Genomic DNA, 26429 nt, shown 5'->3' with positions numbered 1-26429 from the left:
GTAGGTCAAACATGTAGGTCAAGGTCAAAGTTGTTGGTATCCAGAGAAAGGTCTTGTCACAAGGATAACACATATGAAATATGAAAGCCCTAGCACCAGCCATTCAAAAGTTATGGCTAAGGTTAAAGTTCGGAAAAATTTTGCAAAACTGGGTCAAACTCCAAGGTCAAGGTCAAATATGGTGGTACCCAAAGAAAGGTCTTGTCATAAGGAATACACATGTGAAATAAGAAAGCCATAGCTCCAACCAATCAAAAGTTATGGGCAATGTTAAAGTTTTTGCGGACAGACAGACAGACGGACGGACAGGGCAAAAACTATATACCCCCAAATCTTCGATACGGGGGCATGATAAAAATACAGCTGTAGTCTGTTGCTGAAATTAGGGGTGATAATTATGGCATATATTTTGAATGAAGTTTATTCTCATTTTTACATGTGAAAATTTTTTAGAAAGAGTTGTCTGCCCTTAAAAACTGGAGAAAGGTGGGTCAAATTATGGAAGATTTTGTGTGCAACATAGGTTTTTATGCCCCTGTATTGAAGATTCGGGGATATACAGTTTTTGCCCTGTCTGTCCGTCCGTCTGTTTGTCTGCAAAAACTTTAACCTTGCCCATAACTTTTGATTGGTTGGTACTGTGGCTTTCATATTTCACATATGTATTCCTTGTGACAAGACCTTTCTTTGGGTACCACCATATTTGACCTTGGAGTTTGACCCAGTTTTGCAAAATTTCACCAATCTTTAACCTTACCCATAACTTTTGAACAATTGGTGCCAGGGCTTTCATACTTCACCTGTTTAATCCTTGTGACAAGACCTTCCTTTGGATACCAACAACTTTGACCTTTTTGACCTTGACCTAGGAGTTTGACCTATTTTTGAAAAACTTTAACCTTGGCCATAACTTTTGAACGGTTGGTTCTAGTGCTTTCATACTTCACATGTGTAATCCTTGTGACAAGACCTTTCTTTGGATACCAACAACTTTGACCTTGGAGTTTGACCTACTTTTGGAAAACTTTAACCTTGATCATAACTTTTGATGATTGGTGCTTCAGTTTTCATATTTCACCTGCGCATTTCTTGGGAAAAGGTCTTTCCTTGAGCACCATTCATTTTGACCCTGACCTTGATATTTGACATACTTTTGAAAAAAACTTTAACCTTTTCCATATCTATTCAATGGTTGCTGCTAGGGCTTTCATATTTTACAGGTTTATTCCTAGAGAGTAGAGACAAGACCTTACTTTGGGTAGCAACATATTTGATTTGCATTTGAGAAAGTTTAACCTTTGCTGTTTCACAAACACATCTTGTTTTTTTTTTAAATGTCATCACTGAATAACAGGTATAATTATACTTTCATTCACATGTTTATATATATTACAAGAAGTTATTCATGTAGATCTTTGATTCATGCTATGAAATGAAGATGGTTTCAAATGAAAATTGAAAAAAAAACCAAGGTGTTTTTGTGAAACACTGATGCCCCTGTATGGCAGCTCAATCACAGCAAAGGTTAAACTTTCTCAAATGCAAGTCAAACTCTAAGGTCAAGGTCAAGAGATAAAAAATGTTGGTACCCAAAGAAAGGTCTTGTCAAATTAGGAATATGTACATCTGTGAAATATGAAAGCCCTAGCACAACCATTCAAAAGTTATTACCAAGGTTAAAGTTTTTCAAAAGTAGGTCAAAATCAAACGTCAAGGTCTAAATTAATGGTATCCAAGGGAACGTCTTGTCTTCAGAAATACACTTGTGAAATATGAAAGCCCTAGCACCAACTGTGTAAAAGTTATTGCCAAGGTTATAGAGTTTTTCAAAAGTAGGTCAAACTCCAAGGTCAAAATTGTTGGTGCTGAAAGAAACAGTCTGATTAAAATCAAACTCTAATCTCTAGCTCCTTTTTATTTTGATTGTCGCATGAAGCATCAACCATTCAAATGTTATGGCCAATGTTAGAGTTTTCCAAAAGTGGGTTAGATTATAAAGGTCAAGGTCAAAAGGTCTAAATTTTTGGTACCCAAGGGAAAGCCTTGTCATATGGAATAGGCCTACACGTTTAATCTGAAAGCCCTAGCTCCAACCATTCAAAAGTTATGACCAAGGTTAAAGTATTTTAAAAGTGGGTCAAACTCCAATGTCAAGGTCAAAATTGTTGGCACTCAAAGAAAGGTCTTGTCACAAGGAGAAGGCTTTTGAAATACGAAAGGCCTAGCATCAACTGTTCAAAAGGTATGGCCAAGGTTGAAGTTTGGTAAAATTTTGCAAAAGTGGGTTAAACACCAAGGTCAAGAGGTCAAATATGTTGGTACCCCAAAAAGGTCTTGTCAGAAGAAATTTTCATGTGAAATATGAAAGCTCCAAGTAATCAAAAGTTATGGGCAAGTTAGTTTTGCGGACAAACAGACAGACGGACGGACAGAGCAAAAACTATATGCCCCCGAATCATCGATTACGGGGGCATACAAACAGGCCTAATTTGGTTTATTCATTATTTGAAACATCAAATATTAGGGGGTGATCTTGACTCAGGTTATCTTCGCCAATCTCCCATGCAGAGTTGTCGTTCGTTACTCTCTCAGACTGAATGTATGAGCCGATGGTAGAGTGTATACATGTATCTTCGCATTGAAAATTTCGCGGGGCAAGCAGTCAAAGCCTTCAAGTGACATTGATCAGCAGCGTGAGCGAGGCGCATGTAGGAAGTGCGTTGGACAGGAAGAAATTTTACGGAAAAATAAGCTGAAGGTAATGTCATGAAAATTTCCTTGAAAAGGATTTTTTAACCATTGACATATGTTTTTGCAGCGAGCAAATTATATTTCTGACGCAAAGCTTTGTTATTCCCATGTGCACAAAAGCACTAGATTTTATTATTGACGTGTTCCGTGAAAAAAGACATTACCCGCGCCGCGAGCGGGATTTACGAAAATGTGTACTCGAATAAAAAGGCTTTGTACAGAAATTTATTTTCTTAAAGGTTACATATTACTTTTAGACGGAGATATATAACATTAAAGTCCAAGAACAACACAATTCTGGGTACACTTTAAAAAAATTATAAAAGAGTCTGCACTGGACATCCCAACAGACATTTCAACGTTGAAAAAATTAAGTTGAAATGACGCAGATTTATGGCTGAAAATGGAAGTTGGAAGGAGACTAAGATATGATGATTAACATTTATTTTTTGCAGTGTCTTGCCAGAGGGTTTCACAGGCTTCAATCACACCTCTGTTACTGTCTAAATTACAATAATCTCAGTGTTAATATAGGGTAATTTTTTTCTTTAAATAAACACTTTAATTAATGTTTTTAAGTTTTGTGTGAGTTATTGGTGTGTAAATCACACAGACTTGTCACGTAGGTATATTTCATGAAGCGTGCTAGGGCTTCATGAAAAGTAAGCCTACATGCAAGTCTGTGTGGTTTACACACCAATAACTCACACTAAACTTAAAAACATTCCTTATATTTACATTTTACGTGTTTAAATGCACCAAAAATATACTCAATGTTTGAATTTCTCACTGCCCTATATCTTCATATTTTTATTAACGTCTCTGTAGCCTCATTGTGATGTCACTTTAGCACAAGTTTCTCCGTGTATATTTCTACGCGTGAGTATACACAAAAATGGTTTTCAAATCAATTTCACAGTTGGCTTAGTAGAAAACACAGCAAATGTAAATATAAAAATGTGTTTCTTGTATCAACATTACACTGAAAATATACACTACTACATCAATATATTTTGTATGGAACTATTTTGCTTAAATAATTTCTGTGTCTCTTATATTTGTGAGACAGGGACAACTTTGGAGATGATAGTAAAGCTGGTATAACTCCCTCTGGTTAGAAATTGTTGATGTTATCTAGATGTCTCCAAAAACCACATACAGTACATGTAGATAGTGACATTTTTTGACATTCTGTTTTAGTATGGTGATTTTAACACATCTTGACTTCCAGCTTGTGTATGCATTATGATAATAAGACTATTTGAAAAATATCTGCAATAAATTGTTTTTATGACTGTAATAGGAGATTTTTTGGTCTGTGTGTCTGTCTGCAAAAACTTTCCTTGCCCATAACTTTTGAATGGATGGTGCTTGGGCTTTCATATTTCACCTGTGTATTCTTTGTGACAAGACCTTTCTCTGGATACCAACAATTTCGACCTCATGACCTTGACCTTAGAGTTTGACCTACTTTTGAAAAATTTAAGCTTGTCCATAACATCTGAACAGTTGGTGCTAGTGCTTTCATATTTCAAAAGTATATTCCTTGTTACAAAATCATTCTTTGGGTATCAACATTTTTTGACCTCATGACCTTGACCTTTGAGTTTGACCTACTTTTGAAAAACATCTTGTGGAAATAAGCATATTCTGTGTTTAAAAATTGGAAAAAAATATCTGATGAAGGTTAACATTTTATTACTATAAATTTTCCTTGGTCCCTCCATGAAAAACCTATATCCTATGAGCGTAATGAGTCAAGCTGGGTAAGAATTTTACCTATATTGTTCAGATATTGCTTATATTTGTTTACTTTCATGAGTGGAATTTGTTTATTTGCCTTGCAACTACTCCATCAACATGTTCTAGGGGAAATTCCATTGACTTTGGATAATCCTGGCTAAGTAAATAACATCAGGATATTTCCACTGACATGCTGACAAAAAAAGATGGATGTCATGAACAGAGACACATTTAACGAGGATGGTACATTAGCTAATGAAAAAAAAAATTTTCATTTACAATGAGCATGACCAGATGAGAGATGAGCACAGAATTTTTCCACTGTATAGCTTGGTCCTTTCCTTTTTGTCTTCTCTGTAGCCACAATAGCAGTACGGTACTTGTCTGTAACCACAATAGCAGTACTTGTCTGTAGCCACAATAGCAGTACATCTGTAGCCACAATAGCAGTACTTGTCTATAGTCACGATAGCAGTACATGTCTGTAGAACTGTAGCCACAATAGCAGTACTTGTCTGTAGAACTTTAGCCACAGTAGCAGTACTTGTCTGTAGATCTAGAACTGTAGCCACAATAGCAGTATTTGTCTATAGCCACAATAGCAGTACTTGTCTGTAGAACTGTAGCCACAATAGCAGTATTTGTCTATAGCCACAATAGCAGTATTTGTCTATAGCCACAATAGCAGTACTTGTCTATAGCCACAATAGCAGTACTTGTCTGTAGAACTGTAGCCACAATAGCAGTACTTGTCTGTAGAACTGTAGCCACAATAGCAGTACTTGTCTATAGCCACAATAGCAGTACTTGTCTGTAGAACTGTAGCCACAATAGCAGTACTTGGACTAAGAAAGTACAGTTAAAATAAGTTCCACATCAGAGACTTGATGGCAGGTGCAGCTAGGTTTAGAGATTTTTTGGTCTTTAACCTACTGGAACATTACACATAATAAAACAGTACAATGTACAGACAATAATTAACTATCCGCATTGTAAAGGATATAGTGAAATTCAAATCATCAGCGACTTTCTGAAAAATAGACATTAGTTGGGTAAACCTGTATCACTTTTTGTGTCATTAGTCAGGGGCCTAATGGAAACAGGTTATTTGAAAAATAATTTGTAAGTTATTGTACACACACAATTTTTTTTTTAATGATAACTTATATAAGTTACTTTTATGTCCTACTTGGACATAGATTTCTTGGGGTTTTTGGAATTTCCTGCCAAATGTAATTGCATTTTGGGATTCCATTATGTAATACAAGATGAAGTGCACAGACTCCATTTGAAAATTGGTGAGGGGGTGGAGACAAATAGCATTTTACTTCTTATTTTGAAGTTTTATTTACATTGTTTTGGTCAAGTTTTTATCATTAAATAAGTAATTTTTCCCAGTGTTCCCAAGATTTTGGACAATTTTTCTGGATTGAGCAAGGTTTAAATTTAACCAAACTTTTGTTTTTGTCTTGATGCACAAGCAAACGCCTTTGGTGCACGGGGTGTGAAGTTTGGGGGAAATGACACTAAATAACTTGAACAAGTTATCATTTTATTGAAACTATTTTGGAAAGATAACTTGTTTGAGTTACAAATGATGGGAAAAGCTAAGAGAGGTAACTCACTGTGACCAAAAAATAACTCATTTGAGTTTACCATTATTAAGATACAATTTAGTATTGGATGTGTAATTTCATATCAGACATCAACATTTTCAAACAGAAGCTGTTTCTAACTGAAAGGCAGTTTATGCAGATATCTATTCATTATAATGCCTTTGACAGTTACTCAGCATTTTTACACATATTTGAAAGATTTGTCAGTAACTTGATAAAATTTCATTAACTGTTTTGTAATAATATTGACTGACTGACATTAGCATAAACTGTTATTTTTACCCTTTTTATCTCACCTCAACAAGGTCGAGATATGCTATGCCCCTGGCATTGGCATCGGAGTTGGCATTAGCTTTGGCATCCCTGGAGTTAAAGTTCATTCAAGTAACTATAAGCCCTACCTGGACCAAACTTGCATGGATGATCCATCTAATGATGGACACTATCAGACTTGCTTTGGATGCTGGGAAGACCTACCGGTACATTTTCCAGATGAGTGATCAGGTTTAAGTTTTTGGAGTAGGTCCATTCCCAATTAACTTCAAGCCCTATCTGGACCAAACTTACATGGATGATGCATCTCAGGATGGATACTACCAGACTTGCTCTGGATGCTTGGGGATTTTTTTGACTACCCTTTTCATGTAATGGGGGAAAATGAGAACTGTTGAAAGACATTAAGTGATGGAGGTGTGAATATACTATATATGGGAGTCCAGGGGCATGTCCCCATGGAAATTTTCAGATAAATGTTGCAAAATCTGCATCCTGAGAGCTAATCTGGGGTTATTTCTAGACTATCATAAATTAATATTGTATAAATGGTGCCTGTTTTGGAGGGTAACAGTTGAAATTGACACCCCAAGGAAAACCATTGTCAACTGACGCGTCAGCGGAGGTTGACAGTAGTTTTCTGAGGGATGTCAATTTCAACTGTTACCCTCCCAAACAGGCACCATTTATTTTATTATACTGAATGACTTATTGATTTAGGATGTCAGCAAAAAAAAAGTTCGTCTGTACATTCACGTTTAGAAAGCTTTCAAATTCCCTGCTTCTATTTTTCTCAATAAGAAAGCTTTGAAAAACATTTACCGACCTCTTTATTGTTTGTTTGATACTCAAAGAGTCCTTTATCATCTAAAGTTTCCTTATTTCTGCACTCGCAAGAATGTTTCGTCTGTTGTTTGTTGTTTTCAAGTAAGTTACATCGGATGCAAGCTTTTATTGACGTCAAGTTTATTTGTCTTCTTTCAAATGCACAACGGACATTTTGAGAATTATACGGTAAACCATACGTGCATGATTTGCACGCATGTAACATTTTCGTTGTGTTACCCGTTGTCAAGTGTGTTGCTAATGCTGAGGGTGACATTACGGATTGTTAACTGCATCTAAACCAATCAGATTTTAGTATTTAACATGAAAGTATAATAAATTTTAAATGTTACATGTTTGTTTAATCAGGAAATTTTTCATAACTTAAAGGGGAATTTTTGACATTTTTTCCAAAGAGAAAAGGTACTGTTTACTGGTAGTTAAAATAGGATTGATAAATCCCTGATGCTGGATCTGACCTACATTTTCGGATGAGTTAACAGATCAAGGCTCTACCTGGGCCAACCTTGCATGAAATCAGGATGATGCATGTATGGATGGATACTACCAGATTTGCTTCAGATGTTAGATATGACCTAGATTTTCCAGATGAGTGACCATGAGGTTAAAGTTTTTGGAGCAGGTCCATTTCCAAGTAACTATAAGCAGTACCTTGACCAATCTTGCATTGATGTATCTAGGGATGCATTCTACCAGACTAACTTTGAATGCTGGATCTGACCTACATTTTCTAGATTCGTGAACAAAATACAGTTTTTGGAGCAGGTCCATTCTTAATTAACTGTCCATCCTGCCTATACCAAACTTGCATGGATGATGCATCTAGGGATGGACACTACCACACTTGCTTCAGATGCTGGATCTGATCTTCATTTTCCAGATGACCAGGTTAAAGTTTTTGGAGTAGACCCATTCCCAAGTAACTATAAGCATTACCTGGACCAAGCTTGCATAGATGATGTATCTAAGGATGCATTTTAACGGACTTGCTTTTGATCCTGGATCTGACCTACATTTTCTAGATGCATGACCAGGGTACTGTTTTTTGGAGTAGCTCTTTAACTATATGGCCTGTTATGATTAAACTTGCATGGATGATGCAACTAGGCATGTATACTACCAGATTTGCTTCCGATGCTGGATCTCTCCTACATTTTCTGGATGAGTGAACAGGTTAGATGTTTTGGAGCAGAACCAGTCCCAAGTAAGTGGAAGTCCTACTTAAGCCAAACTTGCATAAATATCAATCTGAGGATGCACACTAACTAGAAAATTTTTTGCGTGGAATTGGGATAAATTTATTCCTGACATAGTGATTTCAGAGGTCTGATGTTAAATATGAAAAAGAACTACCCATGTTAGGATTTTGTTTTGTTTTTATTTCTCATCAAGAATATTTTCTTTTTCGGTCAGCTATGTAACAAAGTATGCAGGTACACCCTTGCATGAAATTTTTGTCTGTCTAAGGTACATTAAACTTTTGACATTCCAAGTTTACATTTTTATTTTACCTCAGTCACTAGATGCTGGCATTTTAATTTGTCACAGGGAAAAGAAGGCAGTATCTTATCAGTAGTTTTATAAAATTAGCACTTAGTTTATAGAAGTAATCAAACTTCTTTCAAAATATCGATCTGACTTTAACATCTATATTATGACTCAGATGAAGTACAATGTACTCTTAATGATTCGTCTTAATGAATAATTTTTTAAGAAATTAGCACATTTTATAATTTTATCATGTAGGGAAAAGAACTATATTTCATTTACAGGTGAAAATAAAGTGAAAGGCTCTGAGTCTTTTTACATGAGGGTTTATTGAATCTGAAGTTCATATTGAGATTTTGTCAGTTCAGTTATGCCTATAGATATAAAATTCAGACTGATTTCAAAGTCCATCATTTATTTCCTATTATGTACAATGTGGCTAAATTGTCAATGTATGTGCCTGGTTGAGTAAAAATGAAAATAAAATCTGAGATATAAGTTTTCCCTGTAGGTTTGTACATGTATATAGTTTTTAGGTTATAGTATATATTTCCAGGAACTGGTCGATTTCCTTGAGGAAGTGACCTCGTCACTGCTGATTTCCTCGCAGTCAACTCTAGTACTTCATGTTACTAACACTACTACATGTACTACTACATCTAGGTACTTAGTCATGTAAAAGTAGCACCCTTCATTGAAAGCCCCAGAGTCTTAATCTCTTCTTGACTGTCTTCAAGTTGTATTCAAAAATTTATTTTGCCTGTGAACAATTTATTACAATCAAACAGTATACCACTTGCTAGTTTTTAAATACAAGTACAAATGTTTTAGTGGGGGTCTCTAAAATGTACTAATTTAATAACATCTATGGGATCTTCTCAACACTTACTTTGGTCCTTCTCACAAACTTTGAGACATCAGTTTGGGTTTAATTAAGATCTATGAGTATGGTATTTTGTTCATTTGAAAATGATTTTATTAACAAAATGATCTATTTGATATACAAAAAAGTATATTAAAAGAAGTTGAATTATAATGACATGTTATTTGATGTTTCAAACTCCATCAAAAAATTTTACCCAGTAGTATAATGAGCTTCCAAACTAGGCCAGAGGTGTAGTTTTTAAATACAAGTACAAATGTTTAATGGGGGTCTCTAAAAATTACTAATTAACATCTCTGGGATGATCTGATCTCCATCAACACTTAATCTGGTCCCTCCCACAAACTTTGGGGTATCAGTTTGGGTTTGATTGAGATCTGTGAGTATGGTATTTTGTTGTTTTTTTTAAATAATTTGATTAACAAAATGAATAATCTAATTAAACAAAAAAATATAAAAGAAGTCAAATTATATTGACATGTTATTTGATCTTTCAAATTCCATTGAAAATTTTAGTATAAAGAGCTGCCAAACTAGGCCAGAGGTGCACGGTGTTAAATCAGAGATAAGGTGCATGTGTTGTATTACTTTTTGTTGACTCAGACCCCATCCCTAAAACACAGAGTCCCTCACTGATATTTGTCAACTGAGGCTAACTCCATAGACAGAACAGAGACAACTAGCCTTGAACGTACAGTAGATCTGGCAATGAGCATTTAAACTTGTATAATTGTGTGGGTTGACAGACATAATTAGGCAGATGTGTGATTACTTGTCCTTTAAAGTCGGAGGATGTACTACATGTGGTTAAATTCCCCTGTGGTGTGCCCCATTGACTCACCTGGGTTCGCGACCCACATCCTGTCAGAGTCTGTGGACAGTAAACAACGTTCTCCAGATTTAACTGCCTCCCCTTGTGTGTGTTGTGTTGTTTTGTTGCATTCCTTTAAACTTAAATAATCTTTTAAAACAAGGTTGTGTTTCGGAGTGTATTTTCTACTTTTACATTAATAGTAAGTAATTGTACTTTTTGCTTTTTAATATTTGAAATATAATTTCAGTGTATTTTATTTGCTTGAATTTTATTTCATTGTATAATATGAATACTTTTGTTGTAGGTGTTCGTAGCGTATTTAATCTCATGCAGACATATATTTAGTATTTTCCTTGTGCATTAAATGTGTATTGATTATGAATCATAGACTGTGTACATTTAGGTATGTAATCATGATATACATCTGCTGTCAAAAGTTGGATTATTTTAGTGTGACGTGACAAATACAATTTGATTTACCGCAAGGAAGTATTTCTCATACAAAAAGTTGTGAGTTTATGAAAATCAGTGTTCATCTCACTGAGATTCGACGGGAAGTTATTGTAGCAGGATTTGCTGAGTAAAAACTTTTCAATTCTTTTGCATTGTTTTTTGTCAGCTTGAATTGAAAAATGGCAAGTAAAGTGGCCCCTGAACTGTTGAAAGATGTGCGAGCAGAACATCAACTTACCCACGTAAAAACAGAGGAAAAGAACCCTCTGCCCTCCGCTGAAGGTAAGGATTTGCCACAGTACAGTGTTACATCTAAGTATCTTACTAAAAGTTTTTATTTGTCATTATGCCATGTAACCTTATGTTAACCAATCAATCCTTGGAGAGCTGTAATACAAATATTTTTTTCGTTTGGTGACAGATCCTCATAGTGGAAGACTGTTTATAAAATCTATTAAGGCAACAAGTGTCTGTGCATTAGATCAACTAAAAGACAAGTGTCTGTGCATTAGATGATGGAGAAGGCATATCAGATTGAGAAATGTTCTCTCTGATTCATGTACAAACTTACAAGGTTGTTGTTTGTTAAACCCGAGTTTATCTTCATTACTTAGTCTTGCACAATGCTTGCAGGGAGTTTGTGATTATGTAACAGTATTAAGGGGGTGGAGAGAGATGTCATGATTGAGAAATTACAAATGTTGGAGAATGTTTGATGGGCTTTAATTGGGGATTGCATGCTAGCATTATAATTAGAAATTTGCATTGAGAGTGGGGGTTATTTTGATTGGGACTTTTCCCACCTGAATCAGGAACATTGGACTGTCTCTATAGAATCTCACCTGTCTGACAGGAGGTTGGTCCGTTGTGTCATCCAGGTGTACATGTGATTGTTAATTACTCTCTCACCAGATAAACAGTTTTACCTGGCCAGATATATGTTCAGTGCTGGTCTATGACTGATTCGAGTTGTTGTTATTGTATAAAGCACAGATTGGCACATGTTCTGTCAACATGGAGCTCTTCTGTACTGACCAGGCAAGAGGACCTTAAGGGGCCTATGTCCAGTGCCACAACAAAAAGTTCATTCATACATTAGCAGTAAACAATAGAAAGTGATGCAGGACTAGCTCTATATTCTCTTTAGAGATTAGTGGACAGGCTTACATCCAAGCCTGACACTTGTCTGAAGAGAATAGCTCTACAGATACATCAGAACTCCGTCATTGAGTGTCCATTCATTAAATAAAGCTTATGATGACCAAGAAAAAATGAATTTTGATTAATTATCAGATCAATTTAATACTGAGACTAGGAATTATTAAAACATAATAATGTAAGAGGATGCATGACATCAAGACATAAGTGGATTATAAATATAACAATGTTAAAAATTGTATCAAGAGGTTTCAAGATTTCTCAGTTGAACTTTCTATATTGAGTTCAATACTGCTAAACTAATTCTGAACTTAAGCAGATTTGGATGATTTCCTGCTGTCAGTCACAATGGGGTCCTAGTACATCATAGGGAAGATTGGGGGATGACAAGTGAATAAGATAATAGACTGTCATACCACAAAGTAACCCACTCAGAGAAGATTGGGGGATGATGAGTTAGTAAGATAATAGACTGTCATACCACAAAGTAACCCACTCAGGGAAGATTGGGGGATGATGAGTTAGTAAGATAATAGACTGTCATACCACAAAGTAACCATCTCAGGGAAGATTGGGGGATGATGAGTTAGTAAGATAATAGACTGTCATACCACAAAGTAACCCACTCAGGGAAGATTGGGGGATGATGAGTTAGTAAGATAATAGACTGTCATACCACAAAGTAACCCACTCAGGGAAGATTGGGGGATGATGAGTTAGTAAGATAATAGACTGTCATACCACAAAGTAACCCACTCAGGGAAGGGGATGATGAGTTAGTAAGATAATAGACTGTCATACAACAAAGTAACCCACTCAGGGAAGATTGGGGGATTATGGGTTAGTAAGATAATAGACTGTCATACCACAAAGTAACCCACTCAGGGAAAATTGGGGGGGGGGGGGGGGTGACGAGTTAGTAAGATAATAGACTGTCATACCACAAAGTAACCCACACAGGGAAGATTGGGGGATGATGGGTTAATAAGATAATAGACTGTCATACCACAAAGTAACCCACTCAGGGAAGATTGGGAAGTTGATGAGTTAGTAAGATAATGGACTGTCAAACCACAAAGTAACCCACTCAGGGAAGATTGGGAAGTTGATGAGTTAGTAAGATAATGGGCTGTCATACCACAAAGTAACCCACTCAGGGAAGATTGGGGAATAATGGGTTAATAAGATAATAGACTGTCATACCACAAAGTAACCCACCCAGGGAAGATTGGGGAATAATGGGTTAATAAGATAATAGACTGTCATTCCACAAAGTAACCCACTCAGGGAAGATTGGGAAGTTGATGAGTTAGTAAGATAATAGACTGTCATACCACAAAGTAACCCACTCAGGGAAGATAGGGGGATGATGGGTTAGTAAGGTAATAGACTGTCATACCACAAAGTAACCCACTCAGGGAAGATTGGGGGATGATGAGTTAGTAAGATAATAGACTGTCATACCACAAAGTAACCCACTCAGGGAAGATTGGGGGATGATGAGTTAGTAAGATAATAGACTGTCATACCACAAAGTAACCATCTCAGGGAAGATTGGGGGATGATGGGTTGATAAGATAATAGACTGTCATTCCACAAAGTAACCCACTCAGAGAAGATTGGGAAGTTGATGAGTTAGTAAGATAATAGACTGTCATACCACAAAGTAACCCACTCAGGGAAGATTGGGGGATGATGGGTTGATAAGATAATAGACTGTCATACCACAAAGTAACACTCAGAGAAGATCTGGGGGTTGATGGGTTAGTAAGATAGAAACCTAACCACTTTATAGAACAGGAAAACAGATCAATTGTTTTTCTATGAAAGAAACGGGGAAGAAAATATTAAGGAAATTATAAAGATTTTTTAACCTAACAATTTCAGTTTTACTCAAATTTGGGAGATTCATATTTCCCTGTATGTTTATTAATTGTAAACATTCCTGGTACAGTTTTGTATTGATTATGAATTATGATTACTACAGGCATAACCTTGGTCTTTCTACAACAGATCGTTTATTGAGGAGTCTCGACAGAGATAAGTTTTAAATTCCCCGACCCTGCTGTGGTTTACTGTTTATATCTGCCCACTCAGTGCCTGATATCTTTAATTGCTCCCATTGTGGTTACACATCTGTAAAATGTGGATTATTAATGTTGTTTAATACACAGATTCAGTATGAAAAAAAGAATTGTCTCACTGAGGAAACAACTTGAAAATTTAAAACATACCAGAAGCAAAATATAAATGATACTGTGCATTCTTTATAACATATTTTCTTCATTTAAGGTATAGTTTGAGTATTCAGTAGATCTATATACAAGTATATTCAACTGTTTTCACCTGAAAAGTAACTTTTTCCAAAGTTAAAGCTTAAATTTAAGTTTAAAAAAATCTCATTTTACAACCCATATTTTATCCCTTTGGCACCTCCTATATGTAAAGAAGTACTGCATCAAAACTATTCCAAATATGAACAGCGCTTTCATATTAGAGAGTGTAATTCTAGGGCAAAAGGGCGTGAGACATATCTAAGATCCTTGTGTCTAACATTGTATTAAATGACCTGTATATTACAGTGAAACTCGAGAATATCTATTCATTGTTCACTTTAGTATCTAGTGACAATGGATGACCCCCTTCAATCATTTTATGCCTCACGAACTGCAAAATTTCAAGGACATAAATCTTATTTTATATATCCTTACCATAGTAAGCTGTCAAAAAAGAGATCGAAAAAAATACAACCGTGGAACATGGCAATGATAATAAAGAAGAAAATTCGGAATTATTATTTTTTTTTTTTAAATGTTAAATATTTTACACAGATTAGAGCAGATAGGGCATACATGTTTACATCTATACAGCCTGCTCACTGAAACATGTTATATATGTCATAATTGAATAGTGAGTGATTAGAAAAGTTAAATGAAGGAGCAGTAATGTTTTTAAACTAATGGGTCTGAATATAAAAAAAATTCTGTAGCAAGCACAGGAAGCTGGTACATGTTATGATACAGAAATTTAGGTAGAAGACTGGGTTATTTTAGAACTTCTTGTAGTTTTTGTGAGACTGGTGAGCTACAGATCTGCAGTGGTCTACTGTTATTCACTATTAGCTAGCTTTTTGGGTAGTGATTTTATAGAAGTTAGCTATGACTGCTCTTGAATTGTTTAGTAAATTTATTAAAATAAGCTTTAGCACTGTGGAATTTTGTTTTTTGTAATTTTGTTGCTAAAAGCTTGAAATTCTATTGTCTATAAGTAAGTTATAGCTCTATCTTCTATTAGCAGTATTAAACTATGAGTATGAGACTGGGTTTGTTGTGATTATGTAGCATTTAGCTACAGTACATTGCTATTGAGTGTATAGCAAGCTTACAAGCTGTCTCTGTAGACTAGAAGCTACAGTCCATTGCTAATGAGTGTGTATTAATCTCTGTAGACATATAGCTACAGTCCATTGCTATTGAGTGTGTATTAATCTCTGTAGACATATAGCTACAGTATATTGCTATTGAGTGTGTATTAATCTCTGTAGACATGTAGCTACATTGCTATTGAGAGAGGTACAGTACATTGCTAATGAGTGTGTGTAGTAAGCTATAAGCTGTTTCTGTAGACTTGCAGCAGGAGAAATGTCATGAAGAACTTCTTCAGCACGTGGAGACATTTGACTCGCTTCAGCTTCACCGGACTCGCACCAGGGAGCGAGTCATGCTCCCGGACTCGAGTAGTGAGTTCAGTCCCCAGTAGTGAGTTTAGGCGTGACAACTAACAGTTTTGTATTCTGGAGTGATGGATTTTAATCTCACACTGTGTAGTGTGTTATATCTCAGACTTTTTACAGGAGACTTTTCTCCACATCTTTAGCCAGACACATAGAACTTTATCACTGCCTGCACATTCTCATCTGTACTAGAAAGGATTTTCTATCTTTGTAGTACTCAGCTCTATGTTACTGAGAAAACTTAAAGTATATTCAGACCATGTATTTCCTTAAACTAATAAACTTAACCCTTCTAAGCTATATTTTTCTTTCCTTGTTCTTTCAAGTGTATTACCTAAACATTTTAACATGTTCTTTATAGTGTCTTAACACTGTTCAAGTTATGTTCTTATAAAAAGCAGATTTTCTTGACTAGAATGTTGTAATCAGTACAAATTCTCCTGGAATTTGAACAATTAGGAAGAGACTGCTTAAGGCTGTTTTAGGAAAATGCGTAATTGCCTGGATGTTTTTGTACAGAGTTCACTGCCCTTATTTGGTTTTAACTTTTATCATTTGTATCAATGAAAGCTCGCTTATTTTAAAAACTTGGAAAGAATCCAAATGTTTATTTATACAAAGATATCTGAGCGAATTTAAAATTAAGAAAAAAAAAATCATTAATTGTTGGTAAAACAAGCATTAGAAAAGACCAAAATGGACCTTGTCAGAAAATGAGTTTGATTTATAACTATAGTAACACTTGCTTAGAGGGAATATCGGGGGGACAACAGTTTGATTTCTATGATTAAGGTTCCTTGTAAACACATATAGAAGTTTATATGTGTAGAGTGTTAAGAATGTTATCGGAGAGCTTAATTATATATGTAAATGTATACTGACTCTCTGTTAATTGTATGAGTTTTATACTTTGAACTTTACTAGAAAATATGTTAAAGAGAAAAAAAGAGGATAAAACATGATGTTCGTCACGTTCAATCCCCCTGTAAGACTTTCTTAAAACAGTGATTTTTTTCCACAGTTAAGTTGAAGATGGGATGTAATTAATATTTCATTTTCACTTTTTCATTTCCAGTAAAACTGGGTTCTTAATGAACAATTTTTCTCTCAAGTTTGTATTGGGGAATACATGGGGAATTGAAAAGTATTCCTTATGTTAAGCAAGAATTCTTTATATCCAAGTACCAACAAGTACCGGTATTACTGTACATGAAAAAGCACCACTGTGGAATCATTATAATTTGTAGGGGTCAGTGTTTGTAGATAATCATCTTCGCTAGCCAAGGATTTCTGATCCGCTACTCTCCTCACAAACCCTTGGCATACGGTGCAGTCAAAAGTTGGGATTGTTTAGGACACGTGATCTCGAATCTTCCAACATACGCACAAATTGCGTCATCGACAAAAATAAAAGGCGTATTTGAAAATTTCAGTTTTTAAAGAATAATTAACAAGAAGATATCGATCAGTGTTGATTTGTTATTTATCGTACAAATCTACATCTACAATAAGATTCCTGATCACAATATTTGTACATCAGCATAAGATTGGATGACACCATATCTATTTATAGAGTAGCATGTTATCTTATGAATTGTTGTTTACTTGTGTTTTTCATTCCCGAGACTAAAGAATCAAGATATATCACAAAGGCAAATATCATCATTTACAAAAGCAGTTCGCTGATTGTTCGAACGATGTCAATCAACTCCAATCACAACTCGAGGAAAAAAAAAAATTTAATAGCACCGTATGCCAAGGATTTGTGAGGAGAGTAGTGGATCAACAACCCTTGGCTAGCGAAGATGGTAGATAATCAAAATTTTAACTTGTTCTTGGGGATGTTATTTCATGGGAATCTCATATATATACAAAAGATTCAGTGAAATGATACAAAGTTGCTGTTTTTGGGGATGACCCATGAAATCCAGGAACAATTGTCCTCCATGAACATTGATGATTCCGCAGGCTTCCCTGGACATTGGACAGAGTTTCAGTGCTTGAGTGCCTTGTTTCTGTTATGCAGTGATGTTTATAATGAAAAAGGGATTTCTTTCTGTCACAAACACTCAATTAGCATTTAATGAAAAGAAAAATTAAAACTATTTTAATTGGGAAACTTTATTAAAACATTAATGGAAATATAAATAAAGTCAGCATGTATGCATGTTTTAAATGATTGTTCTTATTTTCAATTAAGTATTTACACAAGCTTTGCTTTTCAAGCTTTCATATCTTGCTTGCATGGCGAAATTCTTTGCAGTGCTTCTAGAAGAAAAAAATCGAGAACGACATCTGAATAGCATTAGTGAGTTTCTCAAAAGTGAACTTCGACCCACGGAACCACTGGAAAAAGTAGTCCTTCCAGATACCAGCAGTAGGTTTTATTTCAATAAAAGAGTGTATAAGTGTTGTACACAGAGGAAAAACTAACAAGATAACCTTGTGTTTTACACTCTTAGTAACAACCTTCAAGATGCTCATGAACAAGTATACTAGTGTTGTACACCCAGAAATAAACACTAACAAGTTCACTAGTGTTGTACACCCAGAGTTAAACACTAACAAGTCCAATAGAATTGTACACCCAGAGTTAAACACTAACAAGTCCAATAGAGTTGTACACCCAGAGTTAAACACTAACAATTCCACTAGTGTTATAGACCCAGAGTTAAACACTAATAAGTCCACTAGTGGTATCCACCAAGAGTTAAACACTAACAAGTCCACTAGTGCTGTAAACCCAGAGATAAACACTAACAAGTTCACTAGTGTTGTAAGTTCAACTCAGGTGACACTAACAAATTCATTAGTTCTGTACAGTCAGATATTGACACTAATAAGTTCACAAGTGTTGATAAGTAAATATTATATAGAAGTCATTCATTATTAATAATCCATTAAAACTAACTCAAGGGGGGTGTTCTTTGCATAAAAGATTACTTGAGCTTTTTATACTTTTTATTTTGTAATTTTCAAGTGTCATTGACTGATATTAACATATTCTTTCCAGAACATTATATTACATATGGGAACAAATTTACTAATTCTAAGTGTTGAACAGATCATCAATTTAGTTGGTTACGTGCAGTCGTTTCCCTCTTGTGGGTGTGCAATAGTATATGATCATGGTCTTCATCAAAATGCAGGTGACCTATGTTAATGCTGTCTGTCTGTCTATCTACATTTGATGTGATTGAAGCCTTTTCTATCTACAGACTTTACAGAGAACACTTTGATAAGGGAGGGACAGAGAAAAGGGATCTGTAGAATCCTTGTCAAGGTCAAGAAAAAAAAATGCATAGATAAAAAAAAAAATTAAAGAAATGTTAAGGACCTTGACCACAATTTCAATTTCAGTTTGTTTATTTACCAATTAAGGACCCTCATGGGGCAAAAAGAAAGTACAGTGTATACATTTACATGTATATATAGTCATATACATGTAATACAATATACATACACACAAGAGAGAAAGAGTTGCATGATTGATAGGAGAAAGACATAAAAAGAAGGAATAAACCAGATAGTTTTTATGCATATAAATTCTGCACAAGTAAAAATATTTGACCACATTAAGTAATATTATTTATGAGATCATGATGATAGAAAGTTGTTGAAATCTTTTTGATGGTTTCTTGTATTTTTGATACAGTCCTCTGGTATAGAGATTGTACTGCAGAGTGACCATAGAACATATCATTTCAGTAAAGAATTGTCCAGGAGTACACCGACTTATTTTTACTGAACAAAACCATAAAACCTGTTTTATTCAACATCTGCTAATAAGAGTCCTCTAAGCACCAGATACATTATGATTTTTGTTTAAATAAAGCACCATGCTGATAAAAATATGAATTATGGAATCCATTCTGGCTCTTGTAAGTTAAGTAGCTGCAAATATTAAATGTAACAAGTTGTTGACAGCATGATACAGTCAATGTTCTGTAACAGCTGTTAGATTAAAATTTACTGTCTATTGGAGAAAATGATAAACAGCAAATCCCATATCTATCAGTATTTAAAGGTTAAAAAACATCAGCATGAATGTAGAGAATCAAATAGAAAAATCTTTTATTTAAAATCAACAAAAAAATTAGCTCTGAATATGCTTGAAATATTTTTGTCTTTTATGAATCATTGATAACAATGCAGTTCATTTTAGAAAGAGGTAGATTTATCAATTGCATTCATTGGTTGATGTTATCTTAAGCATGTTCTCCTCCCCCACCCCATCCATCCCCTTTTTTTTATGCCCCCATAAAGAGAGATGGGGGGCACATACCAGTAGTTTTTGGTCTGTCCATCTGTCCACAAAAACTTTAACCTTGGCCATGACTTTTGAATGGTTGGTGCTAGGGCTTTCACATTTCACTTGTTTATTCCTTGAGACAAGATCTTTCTTTTGTTACCAACCTTTTTGAGCTCATGACTCTGACCTTGGAGTTTGATCTATTTTTGAAAAATTGTAACCTTGCCATGAGCTGCCATACAGGGGCATTAGTGTTCCATTAACACATCTCTTTTTTTTGGCGTCGGCTGTTTTTCTCATTTATAGTCAGGTAGTACTTATATGATACCTGAGTTGTAAGTTTCTGTTGCGTACTTGTATTTTATCTGTATTTTACCTGTAATTTGGATTACCCGTTAATGACATCATGTTTTACCTGTGATTTTAATCAGCTGTTTTATTTACAGCTATTGCTCAGGAGAAGACAGAGGAGGAACTCAAGAGTGGGATAGAACAGTTTGACAAGGACAAATTGAAGCACCAGGAAACTGAGGAGAAAAACCCTCTTCCTGATCAAAAAGGTAAGATTTCTTAATGAGAACCCCTCCCCAGCCAACACTACATAAACTCAATCACCCCTACTGCCCATTCCCCAGACAACAATGCCACAAAAAAACAAACCAAGAGGTACAACCCTCCCCCCACCCTTGATGAGAACCCCTCCCCAGCCAACACTACATTATGTCAATTACCCCTACTGCCCATTCACAACAATGCCACAAAAAAACAAACCAAGAGGTACAACCCTCCCCCCACCCTTGACCGAAATGGTAAACTTTCTTAATAAAAATCCCTCCCTGACCAAGACGTTAAGTTTAACTCATCCCCCCCCCCCCCCCCAAAAAAAAAAACCTTCCCAGAAGAAGATGATACAAACAAACCAAGAGGTACACACACTAGAGATAGTATTCAGTCCCAATTGTACCCCTATCACCAGTCACAACAGTGTGTGCAGGATGATTTGTGTGCATCCACATTGCACATTATACACAGTACATGGTTTATTATACCTGCACTTTCTAGAGAAAGTTCGGGTATCTATTCGGACTTGCAACTAAAAAATAAAAAAAAAAACTGTGTCAGAATTCATGAATCAGAAGTTGGCTCTTAGTAAACGTACAAAAAATTGTGTATTCTTAAAATCGTGGAAAATATAGTCACTATGTAACATGATGCAAAGTTTTCTTTTAAAATCCTAGCTGTTCTTTGAGTATCCCATGAGATGTTAATGTATCACAATCAGATGAAATGTTGGTCCAGACATAAACTGCATGGAACATTTTTCTATAATCCAATTAGCCATAAGGATCTATCAGACATGTTTCAGACTTGTAGGATAGTGTATAAACAAGGAGTCGTTACACTCAATGCCAGATATAGGAGTTTAACTCAGTGATAGCGTAGATGATAAACTTGTTTACCAAATACAGACTTTCCCTCAATATTTGACTATTTCTAGGTTTATGGGGTATAAAATTGCAGGCCTTTATTTGAACAAGTCCAGATCAGACCAGTCCATTTATGATCTCTACACAGAGTTTTAGGGTTTTCACCGATTTTCTTGATCAGTCAATCAACTATGATTATCTGTAGGATAAGACAACAACTTGGTCAGTGACCCTATAACTACGCTAAGTATGTAAGGTATAAGTAGGATTATAAAGCTAAGCTGATACATAGATCATATAGACTAATACCGGCTTGTTAAGGTACTTGTACTGATCCTGAATTCAATGCTACACTTAGAAGGAAGGATATGGCCTATATTAAAAAGTAAAAGGAAAACAAAGCATCTCTATATTGTATTGTAGTCCTACCTCATCCTCTTGGCTTCATTGCTTTCTTAAATCTACCACATCTGCTTCACAAATAGAATTGCAAGTGACAAAGTACATAAAGTATTTTTTGTAGTACCGGTATGACTTCAAGTATTGATATTTTTTTCATATTTCATTATAATAGTATGTCTGATGTATAACATTATCTTAAGTAGAACATTATTTCTAATTGGTTAACTATTGGTTGATGTGACAATTTCCTAATGTAGCCATAGCAATCGAAAAAAGAGAAAAAGAAGTAAAAGAGGGAATTGAGAACTTCCCAAAGTCCAGGTTACGCAGAGCGAACACAGAGGAGAAAATCTCCCTACCCAGCCCTGAAGGTAGCTTCCATCTGACGCATGCTGGCCGCAACCTCTCTATCAAATCTCCGACACTCTCAGAACATTAATCTTTTTGAACTTGCACTTCTCTTTACCTACCAGTATATAGATCTATAGTTTCAAGGTTTATGAAATTAGCAGAATCATAAAAAAATTGATTGTAAAATATTACAATGGAGATTTGACACACGGTAGTAAAAATACATGGTTTCTTTCACTCAGAATTAGACAATAGAAATTCTTTTTTTTTTTTCTTTTTTCTTTTGTATACTTTTATTACAATTCATTTTTATTTTGTTATACTTGCTTTACATACAATTTTTTTAATTTTTATTTTTTGATATTTTATATTAGATTTAACATACTCTGTGCATTTTTGACTTGAATATTACATTGGTGTAGTTCCTTGTACCTTCCTTATTAATTTATTTTTGATTTTCCTTGTTTTTGAATGTGTTAAAATCAGGAAGAACAATCTATGATGTAGCAAGGTGTACTCTTACAGATTGCAAACTTGCAGAAATTTGTTATATGAGCACAGATTCTGCAATGCTGCTCTTTTTGTAGGACAATTGTCCTTTAATTTGTCTTCCTTATTTCTTTTTAAAATGTTAGGGACTGATACATGTACATACATGTACATATTTAATGGCTCTCCTGCATCTAGATGCATATATAAGTAAGTGACAGGACTGAAACTCCAATATAATAATGATATTAATTATAATATTTCAAATTGGTTCTACAATGTGTAATATATATAGTTACACCCATTCCAATACTGATTAATTTGCAAATTCAGGATAAAGTTATATACTCTAGTTATAGGTAAAGCTGTTACATTCCTTTTTTATCTATAGACTATAACTATCCCAAACATATATAATTTATGAAATGGAGAGGGAAAAAAACATCAAGATTATGGTGTTTTCTTTCTTATTAATGTATTGAAATTGTTAGGTACCAGTGAAAAAAATGAATCTTCCTAATCACCACTGAATTGTAATACCTGTATTTCAGAGCTGTTAGGTATATCTTCAAATCTTTTCAGCCCAGGTAAACATGGGCATTTATGTATATTTCAAACAAAATCATTTTTGCATTTGTGGTTGTACTTTGTTAAGATGGATGGTGAATGTCCTCCTGGTAGATGATTGTATGGATATTTTGTAACACGTAACCAGTTTGTGGTGGAGATGAGACATCTATAGGCTTATAGAGTTTGTCATTTCATTCACTTAAGAAAAGTCAGCTAGGATAGGAAGTGATTTGTTATAAGGATGACATCACTACACGACCAACAATAATGTATTGAGGTCTAAGGTGATTAAGAAACCCGAGCGTTAGTGAATGTGGCGGCAATAAATAGTATTCTGTCTTAGAGTCCTGATATATCACTATACACTTGTCTATTAAACGTCAATAAATTGTAATCTATAATTTATTAGCTATACAGATGTACAAATAATAAAAGAAACATAAATATATGTATATTGCTATGATAAACAAAGTCTGAACCTGACTATTTATTTTTATATCCATATATTATAAGGCATGCAGATTTAGATTTAATCAAGAGATAAAAATATTTTAAAGTGCAGAGAATTTTGATGTAAACATGTTTCTAGGTCATGGTAAATTCTATTTATGTAAAATCTATGCATTAATGATGATAAATAATAATCCTGTGTTTTATTGATATGTTTTTCAGAATTGAGACCCTACATTTAAAGTTATCAGTTTTACATCATCTGTGATTTAGTGTGTTATCAATGTTCAGGTTTTTTTTTTCCCCTATTGATTTTACTATATACAATTTTGCATTGTAGACCACCATTTATTACGGATTTATCTGCTAGTTCTAGTGTGACCTTAACAATAAATTCTGTCTTCTATTTTTCAGTCATCCAGCAGGAGAAGAGAGAAGTAAACATTAGGAAATCTCTGACGGAGTTTGAAAAAGGCAACCTAAAGCACGTACAAACAGAGGAGAAAAACCCGCTACCCGATGCCACAGGTTCAAATTCATAATTATCACATAGTATCAATTAGACTCTATACACTGGCTTAAATGTTGCATACCCTAGGCTTAAATCTTACACATAGGGATTGGTGTTCATAAACATCAAATACATATTAGTTAGACACCACGCAAGTTGGCTTAAATATTGCATATCATAGTCTTGGACATAGAGGTCAGAGTTCAACCTCGTTAAATATATATTGATTGATACATGTAATCCAGTAAGCAGGGTAATGAAATATTTTGCCTGATTTACAATTTATTGAAATTAATATGCCAGTAGGTGAACAATTTGTTTAGGAGTTCAGTAGAAAAGTACCAAAGGAATCTTACAATTATGACTTCCTAGTAGAGATTCTTAAGCTAGGTGAGATTGTGTCCTATGACAGTCTATGGGAGAGGTTAAGACCTCCATGTTTTATATGATAACTAAATATATAAAGTTACAAACAGCATATATAGTAATGTTACAAACAGCATATATAGTAATGTACAGCATCATATCTATAGTACACAAATATATTAAATAACACACATCATGTAATTATATACTGCATTATTTTGTTTGAATTTCTTTATATTTCAAACTCAAGAATAAAAATGTTAGATTGTTGACGTATTGGGTAGGAAAACCCAGTTTTAAGTGCAACAGTTGACAAAATCCCAAAAAGAATAACACGATTTAGAAATAAAACTTCCTAGATATTAGGTTTTAAACAGGTGCGTTTTAGGTTATATGACATAGACTTTCATCATTGAAAAGATTTCCTTGTGGAATTTTGTACCCTGTATGTGTGTGCTTCAGTTTCTAGTTTCCTTGTATATTTGATACATATCTATAATACATATATACTGTTGTCTATTTTTAAAATCAAGTTTGTTCTACAAGTGTACATACACATGTATATTTTCCAAAAGTAATGAGCAATGTTTAACTATTTCTTGAATCCCAAAACACATATTTGTTTATTAAATCCTGGGTTCAGCTACTGTTTTTCTTTAAGCATTTAAATGCCCATTAAAAGCAGTCTTTCAATTGCAGATTCATAATGATTTACTACAGTAAAATGATTTAAAACATAATAGAAAATTTTATTTAAAAAATTTCAATGAATAAATGATGTCAAAATAAGCCCTGTCATAATCATAGCATAATCATGTTGTTATTGAATGTGTTCATATTGAAGATGAAAACTTAAAAGTTGCATGTTGTTTGTGTTTATTAGTTATCGGCCAAGAAAAGAGGGAAAAAGAGTTTCGCTTGTCGATCACTGAGTTTGACAAAGCTCAGCTAGCTCCCATCGAAACTCAAGAAAAAAATCCACTACCTCCAGTCGAAGGTTTGCATGCTGGCATTGTGTCGAGCTCACTCGAGTCTAAAAACTCCAAACACTAATCACTGATAATCTCTAATGTTTTGACTTTGCCAGCAATAAACATTCACTGAAATGAAAGTATAAATGCATCATTTTCTTTTTGATTTTTCACTAATTTCCTTCTTTGAAATTATTTTAATCAATGACTTAATAAAAAATCTCTGTCTTGAACAGTTGATATTTTGCACTGATAATGACAAGTAACCATCTATAGTTGTGCTATAATATGACATAATGGACACACTGTTTGCTTTTTATGTAGATTTATAAACTCATTAACAAGTTGTCGCATGATGAAACTAAAATCTGCTTGTGGTAAATAAGGGCACCTTGTTCATTATTTTGTGTTGCATTGTATAGTTCTTAAAAATCATTTATAATGCAGTCTTGAGATTTTTTCTATTTTTAATTTAATTTTATTTATTTATTTTTTTGCTGATATATGTTATCTATAAGTGTTTGGTTGAATGTTTTTGTATAATTTCTTTCTGCCTGTTATTATTGTTTTATCAGTTCTTTGCTTGCTTTATGATGCATGTCAACCTCTCTCTATTTGTACAGTTATTGGACAGGAAAAGCAAGAAGTAGAACTCCGATCTGAAATATCAGAGTTTGACAAATCCCAGCTCTCACATACAGAAACAAAAGAGAAAAATCCCCTCCCCCCTCCAGAAGGTTTGATTTTAGATTATGTACTCCCCCTCAACTTAGAACTTTTTATTGTTGAAATGAAAAAAAGTATTGCACCATGAATTATAGCTGTATTGAATACCAGGGATTTATCATCCTATTTTGGGAAAGCCATTTTTAGGGAATTGGG

The 26429-nt window shown here is 34.5% G+C and overlaps 1 protein-coding gene across 3 annotated transcripts in view; it reads left to right on the top strand.

The window, feature by feature from the left end:
• Positions 1-2739: 2739 nt before the first annotated feature.
• LOC133174270 (trichohyalin-like) overlaps positions 2740-26429 on the top strand; it is a 29427-nt gene continuing 5737 nt past the window's right edge. The window contains exons 1-9 of one of the 3 annotated variants that reach the window (XM_061309354.1): positions 10406-10613; positions 11034-11149; positions 15651-15764; positions 18022-18135; positions 20457-20570; positions 22097-22210; positions 24114-24227; positions 25460-25573; positions 26171-26284. In XM_061309354.1, the coding sequence (XP_061165338.1) occupies positions 11047-11149; positions 15651-15764; positions 18022-18135; positions 20457-20570; positions 22097-22210; positions 24114-24227; positions 25460-25573; positions 26171-26284 (901 nt within the window). In that variant the 5' untranslated portion in view covers positions 10406-10613; positions 11034-11046. Of the gene's footprint in view, positions 2759-10405; positions 10614-11033; positions 11150-15650; positions 15765-18021; positions 18136-20456; positions 20571-22096; positions 22211-24113; positions 24228-25459; positions 25574-26170; positions 26285-26429 lie in introns of those variants that run through there. The other 2 variants (XM_061309353.1, XM_061309352.1) reach the window with 2 other exon arrangements.

This window comes from Saccostrea echinata, unplaced genomic scaffold, assembly GCF_033153115.1.
Source record: "Saccostrea echinata isolate AGI-Se365-2 ecotype Australia unplaced genomic scaffold, CSIRO_AGI_Sech_v1 ptg000057l, whole genome shotgun sequence".
In the NCBI taxonomy this organism is placed as follows: Eukaryota; Metazoa; Mollusca; class Bivalvia; order Ostreida; family Ostreidae; genus Saccostrea; species Saccostrea echinata.
The sequence above is the reverse complement of the archived record's forward strand: the minus strand, read 5'-3'. Positions and strand labels throughout refer to the sequence as shown.